Raw genomic sequence first — 9460 nt, 5'->3', positions numbered from 1 at the left:
CTGGGCTGAGCTGGGCTGGGCTGGGCTGGGCTGATATGCTAGGCTTAATATTGGAGCTGATTAATCAGGATACTGAGGTTCCCCAGCAGAAATGGACTGTCTAGGCTGGCTTGGCTCAGAGGAGTCTGATGTCCAGGCGTGTGCTAGAATAACTCGTGTAGGACTGTTTAGCTCTAACCAGGGAGACCTGGCCTTGCTGGACTGTCCCGACTAACACTGGGCTGACCTCAATGACCTGGTTGTGCTAAGGATGGGCCAGGAAGAATCACATGGTGCCAGTCCTCATGTTCACAGCCTCTGCTGACCCTACACACACAGGCCGGGGCTGGTGGTCTGCCTGGGAGGGGGGCGGGGCCGGGGGCTCTGCTCCATGCTGTCAGCCTTCCACATGGACAGCTCACGGGCTCGTGGCTGAGTGTGCCTACGTGGCTCTGGGGTCTCAGAGGGATGGCACCACTAGTCGGGGCCAAGCTGTCCTGAGCTGAGGGCCAGAGCACCAGAGTGCGTCTGAAAACAAGGGTGGCAGGTGCTGGGAGGAGCCCGCCTCTGCCTCTCCCAGCACAAAGCGTCCTCAACTTCCCAGAAGCCGAGGGCTGGACTTCTGCAGCAGGCGGGGGGCTTCTGCACCTCCCGTTCCCGGCAGGACCCAGGCCTCACCACAGCTGCCCACTGCACCGTCAGCCCAGGCTGGGGAGGCCGTGAGGGCTGCCCTAGTAGCAGCAAAATGAGGGAGCCACGTGGCTGGCCCTGGCCTGCCTGGCCAGAGTGTGGGAAGAAGACGCCTTCTCATCTGTCTCTTGTCCCTCTCTGGCCCTCAGCAACCCCGTCCCGTCCAGACCTCTTCCCCCTCATCACCTGTGAGAGCTCTCTGTCCAATGAGCCCCTGGTGGCCATGGGCTGCCTGGCCCGGGACTTCCTGCCCAACTCTGTCACCTTCTCCTGGAACTTCAAGAACAGCAGTGTGGTCAACAGCCAGGACATCAAGACCTTCCCCACAGTCCTGAGAGAGGGCAAGTACCTGGCTACTTCTCAGGTGCTCCTGCCCTCCGTGGACGTCCTCGAGGGCTCCGATGACTTCCTCACGTGCAATGTCAAGCACCCTAATGGCAACGGTGAGGTGGCCGTGCGCTTCCCAGGTGAGAGTCAGGCCCTCCTACCTCTGGTGGGGGGGTGGGACGGGGGGGGTCAGATGGGCTGACATCCTGTCCCCTCATAGCAGTGTCTATGGATATACCCCCCAACGTGACGGTCTTCATCCCGCCCCGTGATGCCTTCTCTGACAACAACCAGCGCACGTCCCAGCTCCTCTGCCAGGCGACAGGCTTCAGCCCCAGGAATATCACTGTGTCCTGGCTTCGTGACGGAAAGCCCATCAAGTCTGGCTTCAACACAGGCAAGGCGGAGGCCGAGAACGACAGCCTGAGGCCCGTGACCTACAGGATCCTCAGCACACTGACCATCACCGAGAATGACTGGCTCAGCCAAAGCATATTCACCTGCAAGGTGGTGCACAAAGGGCTGACCTTCAAGAAGAACGTGTCCTCCACATGCATCCTCAGTGAGTGGTCCGGGCCCCCCGTGCGGCCCTCAGGACTGGGACCCCTCACACCTCACATACATAGGTGTCCACTCAGGGCAGCCACTCTCTGAGCCTTCCTGGAGCAGCCACGGGCAGGGAGGGGGCCATTTGTCAGATAGGGAGACCCAGCCTCCCCTCCAAGGGGTCCTTGGGGCTCAGGAAGGCTCAGTGAAGTTGGCTCCTGTTCTCTGGGGAAAACCTCCCCCCTTTGCCCAATCGCACATCCAGCCAGTCACTGACACACACGCTCTGCCCATACAGACCCACAAGCCAGCATCCGCATCTTCACCATTCCCCCCAACTTCGCCAGCATCTTCCAAACCAAGTCAGCCAAGCTGACCTGCAGGGTTGTAGACCTGACCACCCGCGAAAGCCTGAACATCTCCTGGACCCGCCAGAATGGCGAGTTTCTGCCAACAGCCACCTCCTTCCAGAGCAATGTCAACAACACTTTCAGTGCCACGGGGGAGGCCACCGTCTGTGCGGAGGACTGGGAGTCAGGGGAGGACTTCACGTGCACGGTGACTCACACAGATCTGCCCTCGCCACTGAGGAAGACCATCTCCAAGCCCAAGGGTAGGGGTCCGTTCCTCCACTGCCCCAGGGCTCCCCCACAGCCTCTGCCTGCCGGCCTCTGGCCTGGGCTCACTGCTGCCCTTCCCCCCACAGGTGTCAGTAGGCAGCCGCCGTCCGTCTACGTCCTGCCACCCAGCCGGGAGCAGCTGAGCCTGCGGGAGTCAGCCACTGTCACCTGCCTGGTGAAGGGCTTCTCCCCTCCAGACGTGTTCGTGCAGTGGCTGCAGAAGGGGCAGCCCATGCCCTCTGACAGCTACGTGACCAGCGACCCGAAGCCCGAGCCCCAGAACCCTGACCTGTACTTCGTGCACAGCACTCTGACCGTGAGTGAGGAAGAGTGGAGCTCGGGCGAGGCCTACACCTGCATCGTGGGCCATGAGGCCCTACCCCACATGGTGACGGAGAGGAGCGTGGACAAGGCCACTGGTAAACCCACCCTGTACAACGTTTCCCTGGTCTTGTCTGACACGGCCAGCACCTGCTACTGACCTGCGGGCTGCCCCCCTTCTCAGTGGATCCCAGAGCCCCCGGGGGACCCGTCGCTGTGTGTGCATGTGTGCAAACTAACCGTGCCAATGGGATGACATGTGGCATTTTATCAAACTTAGAAATAAAAACATCGATTCAAAAGATGCTCGTCCTGAGTGAGCAATGCTCTCGCCTGCCAGGCCCACGGCCATGCTGTCCTCACCCCCAGATCAACCTCCACCACCGCCCCTGCCCCTGCCAGCCTCTGCAAGTCCATGTGCTCCTCTAGCATTCCCATGGTCACCTGGGTGTGCCACACACATACAGAGACACATACACGGACACATGCACACATGCACACACATGCAGGCCTCTACATGCATACACATGGGTACTTGAACAGGCACGGACACACACACGCACACATGCAGACTTATAATGCATGCACATGGGTGCTTGCACAGATGCACACACATGCACACACACACATGCAGACTTATAATGCATGCACATTGTACTTACACAGACACACACACACATGCACACATACAGACTTATAATGCATGCACATGGGTACTTGCACAGACACACACACAGACACATACACATGCAGACTTATAATGCATGCACTTGGGTGCTTGCACAGACACACACACATACACACACATACAGACTTATGCATGCACATGGGTACTTGCACAGACACACACACACATGCACACATACAGACTTATAATGCATGCACACGGATGCATGCACACGGATGCTTGCACAGACACGGACACACACACACACACACATGCAGACTGAAATGCATGCACATGGGTGCTTACACAGACATGGACGCACACACTCACACACGGACACATGCACACACATGCAGGCTTCTACATGCATGCACATGGGTAGTTGCACAGGCACGGACACACACACACACACCTGTGCAGCCATGTAAACATATACACAGAGAAACACACATGTACGTGGACACAGGCATACACGGTACATGGGTGCACATACACATGCACACACGCATGTGGACGTAGACATGGAGGCACTTGCATATACACACAGAGACACATGGGGATATGGAAAGATACACATGCATACCGCCATGCAGACACCCATACACATGGATGCACACAGGCACACACACACACACACACAGTCACAGACATGCTGACATGCGCACACACATGGTCACTTGGTGCCTTGGGCAGCCACTTCCGTCCTCTCCAGCTGTGTCACTTTCTGCAGGGCTTTGTGCCCACACTCTGCTTGCCCTTCTGTCTCAGCTCGGAGGTGTATCCATGGGCCAGCCCAGCCTGGACTCTGACCAGGACCACCATTCCCAGGCCCAGGGCCAAGGGAAGCCCCTGCCCATGCCCACGCACTTGAAGGCGGCAGAACCCTGGCACCCACGGGTGAATGGACAGAGCAGGTGGTGCCTGGACATTAGCCCCAAGGCAGGGAGGCTGCTCCCGGAGGCTCCCCTCTGCAGAGGGAGGCTGCAGAAAGCACCATCTGAATGGGGAGCCCCTGCAAACACCCGACCCTGGAAATGGTGGAAAATGAGGACCCAGGATAAGGAGTGAGGGAGAACAGAGCCCAGTGGGCAGAGAGGGGCAGGGGCCTGAGTGCCGTCTCCTCTCCTGAACAGGCAAAGGCAGCACAGCCCCCTTCTGGCTGCCTCCCAGGCCCCCTCCAAGAACCAAGCCTTGGGCGTCTGAGCTCACCTGTGTGGAGGTTGCAGACCCCAATGAATGTCCTCAGCCTGACCACCCCAATGTCAACCCCCCCTGGAGCCTCAGGACTCTATCTGACCCCTTGGCTCCAGAGTCCTGGGAGGGCAGACAAGCCAGCCAGGGGCGCACATGTGTGTCCGCTCCCAGGAGAGACAACGAGCAGGAGTCTCACTAGGAAGTGAAGAGGCCCCCTTGGGTCCAGACCCCTGCCAGCTGCTAGCCCTCGCTGGCCTCAGTGGCCAGGGCCACAGCAGCCCCACAGCTCAGCTGGCAGGGGCGGGGGGCTGCTCCCTGCCTCTCAGCCCCAGGTGGCCTCAACTGTACACCACCTTCCGCAGGAGAGTCAGGATGCTGTGAGCCACTCCTCCGGGGTCCCTGCCTCCAGACCCGGCCCAGGCCGCACCCCCGAGTCTATGTTCTCTGTTGTACTCTCCGCCACCCCAGGGCTCCTAGATAAGGTGCTCAGGACTACCACCCTGCTCTGCTTTGGCCACATTCTGCCTCTACCGGACCCCCTTCTTTGGGCTCTCAAAGCCAAGCTAACGCTTGGCTGAGACCCTCTTCCTGATTGAGCCCAGGATCCCCCAGCCCCAAGAGCTGGGTGCGGAGACTGCAGGGCCAGGAGGCGGTGGACACCCTCTCCTGCCCCACGGCCATCCCGGATGCAGCACAGCCGAGGGCCGAGGGTGGTTCTGGGGCCGGGCTGTGCCGGGGCCATGGCCTGATGCTGCTGTGCTGTGTCCCCTGCAGAAGGGGAGGTGAGTGCCGAGGAGGAGGGCTTCGAGAACCTGAACACCATGGCCTCCACCTTCATTGTCCTCTTCCTCCTCAGTGTCTTCTACAGCACCACCGTCACCCTCTTCAAGGTAGTGGCTGGCCTGCGGTGGGGGGAAGGGCACCGATGGCCTCAGGCCGAGCCTGACCCACTGTCCTCTGGGCAGCGGGGACTCAGCTCACGTGTCTGTCTTCTGCAGGTGAAATGACGCCCTGGCTAAGAACTTCGGAGACCCAGAAGATGGGACCTGGGAGGCACTTTGGGGCCCGTCGATTTGTACTTAAATCCTTCCCACGTCACCCCTCCTACTTGCAGCCCAAAGACAGGCTTCTCGAGACCAGGCCGAGTGCCGTGGACACAGCCCCGCTCTGTCATCTTGAAATAAACGTGTATATTTTATCTTGTGAAACTGCTTCCTCGTGAAGGTTCTTTATCCTGAACTGCGCCCTCGTGTGCTGTGTGTGCGCCCAGGGGACATGTCGGGAGACGGGCTCCACTGGGGGGACCCAGACTCTCAGGTTCGTCCAGTCTGCTAAGGGACGGCAGCCCAGCTGGCGAGGGTCCCAAACACGTCAGGAACCGGGAACCGGGCTTGGGCCCCCGGGGTGTGACCAGCAGGGTGCCCCGCCTACGAGTCCCCATCCTGAGGGCTTATCCCAGCCACTGAGGCATCTGTGGTGAGCGGACGGGAGCAGAAGTCCCTGGTGAGCCGGTCAGGAGAGCCCCTGGCAGGGGAGGCACGGAAGCAGGCTCCCATCACCACGGAAAAGGGGCAGGCCACGGCAGAGGCGGATGCGGGCCCTGTGTGGGAAGCTCGCCCGCCAGGGCGGCCACAGACCATGGGGCAGTGGCAGCGAGGGCCCAGGTGGAGGCCAGACCTTTCCTGGGTAACCACATGGCCATTCCTGGCTCCGGCTAGATGTTTGATTGGAGCACACAGGTCATTCCTTAGCCAAAGGAGGCCCGGCCAGACCCTGGGCCCAGGGTCCAGATGGGCAGAGACCCTCCCAAAGCTTCTAGTTCTGGCTCCTCTCTGCCAGCCCCCTTCCTTCCTCTCCCTCTCCCTCCTCCCACACCCACTGGGAACCACGAGCAGAGGTCTGGGGTCTCCTGAGCCATGTGTCCACACAGCTTGCAGGCGGGACACAGCATGCGGCCCTCACCAGAATCGCCTTTAACATCCAAATTTCTACCAACAGTCTTCAAGACAGTCTGGCTTTTTCTGACATGCACCTCAGAACCCCAGCCACTAGAGCTGACGCCATATCTGTCCTTCTGTACATCAGCGCTGTCACACCCCCCCTTCGGGCACCAGAGTTTGCGTGCCACCTTCTCCTGTGGGAGCAGATGCAACGGGAGCTGGATGCTGACCGTGTCAGTTCCGGGGGCACATTCCCTCCATGCCCCCACCCTGGCCTCTGCCTGCTGCATCCGATCCTTGGTCTTCCCTCCAATCCTGCCTTCATTCTCACACAGAGCGCTTCCTGTATGCATCCATGTCCTCTCTTGTACGGACAGTCATGCTGCATTTGGAGCCCCCCCTCCATCAGTATGACCTCGTGATTTCATCTACTGTGACCTTGTCCCCCCAGCAAGGTCACACTCTGAGGCACACAGAATTAGGACACAATACAGCCCAAGACCCATGGTCGGGACCCAAGGGGATGAGGGGGAGGCTATGTGGGCAGCTCTGTGAAGCAGGGGCCTCTGGGATGTGGATGGGAGAAGGCCGGGCCAGTGTGGTAAGGTGCTTGGAGAGCAGAGGGTGGGTTCTGCCCCCAGGGGACCAGTGGAGAGGGGAATTGGCACCATCATCCACCCAGACGGCCTCAGTCCAGGCTGAAGAATGGCATGTCTGGCCCTGTCTGAGCAATGGCAGCCTGTTACCTGGGGGGAAAGGGATGAGGCAGGAGCCAGAAGGAAAGGGCCCACAGATGAAGATACAGCAGTGCCATCAGGGACATAGGCAGGGCCCCCACACTTGCTCAGCCACCCTTGGAAGGCCAGGTCCCCAGGGAGAGGACAAGGGGACTGGAGACAGCCAACCCGAGGTCCCTCATGCGGGGACCTGAAGCCGGTAGAGCCTGATGTGCAGCACGGCCTGTCCACCTGGGTAGGCACGAGGTCGGGGATGAGGGGTCTCTGACCCCAACCACTCCTCGGGAACCACACAGAAGTTGGCCACATGGCCCTCAGCGGCAAACAGCACATGGTGCCATGCCATGGAGGCCGGGGGCCGGCAGCTGTGGGCGTGAGTGTGGGGATGCGTGGCCCCAGGCCCATCATGGAGGGTGTGCCCTGACTGGAGTCTGGGCCACCCCGGTCCAAGCATTGACTCAGCCTCGGGCTTTTCAGTGGCAGCACCAGCCACCCGGCCAGCTCTGCCCAGCCACACACCAGCCACCCCGCAGCCTCGGGAGCCCTCAGCCCCAGAGCCCTGTCTGTCTCCTAGGCTCTGAAGAAGCAGCGCATGAATTCCCCTGGGTCTCAAGATGTCACCTCCCAGAAGAAGGCGACCCCATAGGCCTGGCCTGCTTGGCAAGAGGATGCTTGCTAGAGCAGGTGACCTTGATTTGGGGGGAACAAAACCAGACCAAAAAGACCAACCTCTTCATGATGAAGGCACAAGACATCGAACTGTCCTTCCTGACCACCCAGTGGAAGCCAGGCCCCCACCAGTGCAGCAGGCCCTCCAGGGGCCAGGTGGGTGGCCCCAGACAACCAAGGAGGGCCCCACGGTCTCCCACACCTTCCACCAGGCCCTGACCCCAGGGGTCGACACAGGCACCCAGGCCCTGGCACAGTCCCCAACTGACCCTCTCATCACCCCAGCCCAACCTGTCCCACGGACCCGGTCCCCAGAGTGCAGCAGAAAGGCCGAGGCTGAGCCCGAGGCTCCCATGGCCCAGCCCCCACCTCTGCAACACACAGCCATTCGTCCTCCCTCCCGCCACTTCCAGGTCCTCCCGCCCGCCATGCAGCCCTGACACCCCAGTGCACACATGGCCTGACCCTCACCTGCCATGTTGTTCTGCTTTCAGCCTCTTGGGAGACTGAGGCACCCCTGCCGACTCTTGGGCCATCCCTATCAGAGGATACCACCCTTGTGCCTGGCACTGCCACGGTCTCAGGTGAGGAGCCCCCAGCCCAGTACACCCCCTCCTACCTTCCCATCTCTTAGGCTGCCTCATCCAGGGAACCCTCCATGACTTCTCCTGTACGTCTTCAAGTCAAGAAGGGCAGGCACTGAACTGACATCCACTAAGCACCTGCTGTGTGCCAGGCCCTATGCTTGGTGCCAGGCCCTGTGCTTGGCACCAGCAGATGCTGCCTCGGGCCCCTAGTAAACAGGAGATGGCTCAAGAACCCCGCAAGAGCACAGCAGACAAAGGCGGACCCACTGGCCAGGACTGATGCTCAGCTGACCCAGCAGACAGGACTGGGCTGTGAGCTGTCATGGTGCCTCACGTGAAGACGTGTTACCCAGGTGGCCAGGAGCCACTCTTGCAGAATGTAGCATGTCCCCCTAAGGTTCAGAAGCTGTGACATGGGGCCCAGGCCCTCTCCGCGGCAGGATCCGCCCTGCCCTCCCACCCGCACTGGCTCCCGACTGCCCTGGCCGCCATCTTGGGAGGAGGGTCTGGCATTCACTCCTCTGCCACGTTAATAGAAGCAGCTGGACAGAGAACCTCCCCCCACGGGTGGCCCCCACCCAGGCCAGAGCCACGTCACCCGCATCTCTAAACACGGCCAGGGCCCTGGCTTTGCATAGAGGGACTGATCAAGAGACAGATGAGCCCCCCAGGTGAGGACACAGAGTGCTCTGCGCTGGTCCCCGTCCCCCGGATGTGGGAGCCTCGGCGCACCCGCAGCCTGGTGCTGCCCAGAGCCTGCCTCCTGTCAGCTGGGAACAGTCTGTGCGGTTTGAGAGGGATGGGGACGGAGGGGAGTGGAGAGTCAGAAAAGCCTAGAGATTTGCTGTCCTACCCCTTACACAGCAAACTTCTGGGACAGGTAACTCACTGGCCATTGTCACCACAAGTGTAGACGTGACTGTGGCATGGCAACTGATGGGCAGCGGGTGTGGGCAGGTCTCAGGACCCCAGAGGACTGGAAGGCTGAGGGGCGCAGGGAGGCCGCGGCCCGATCACATGTGCGGCAGTCAGCCCCCCTCACCCCCCACTGCCTTCCACAGTGCCTTCCACCAGCAGCACCCAGATGCGAGCCAGAGAGCCAGAAAGGACGGTGGATGCCAGTCTCAGAGGTCAGTGCCCGGGGCACAGAGCGGAGAAGAAGGGGAAGAACAGAAGGGGGAGA

The 9460-nt window shown here is 60.7% G+C and overlaps 2 gene segments (V, D, J or C); both read left to right on the top strand.

Moving 5' to 3' along the window:
- Window positions 1-5552, top strand: part of LOC115292453 — a 494271-nt gene extending 488719 nt beyond the window's left edge. Inside the window, 6 exon segments of the C gene segment in view lie at window positions 819-1136; window positions 1220-1558; window positions 1841-2155; window positions 2249-2581; window positions 5119-5234; window positions 5343-5552. Of these exon segments, the coding sequence occupies window positions 819-1136; window positions 1220-1558; window positions 1841-2155; window positions 2249-2581; window positions 5119-5234; window positions 5343-5351 (1430 nt within the window).
- Window positions 5553-7759: 2207 nt separating this feature from the next.
- LOC115291315 overlaps window positions 7760-9460 on the top strand; it is a 37104-nt gene continuing 35403 nt past the window's right edge. Inside the window, 4 exon segments of the C gene segment in view lie at window positions 7760-7846; window positions 7903-8080; window positions 8185-8274; window positions 9339-9407. Of these exon segments, the coding sequence occupies window positions 7760-7846; window positions 7903-8080; window positions 8185-8274; window positions 9339-9407 (424 nt within the window).

This window comes from Suricata suricatta, chromosome 5 (assembly GCF_006229205.1).
Source record: "Suricata suricatta isolate VVHF042 chromosome 5, meerkat_22Aug2017_6uvM2_HiC, whole genome shotgun sequence".
Taxonomy (NCBI): Eukaryota; Metazoa; Chordata; class Mammalia; order Carnivora; family Herpestidae; genus Suricata; species Suricata suricatta.
This window is presented reverse-complemented; position numbering and strand designations above follow the sequence as displayed.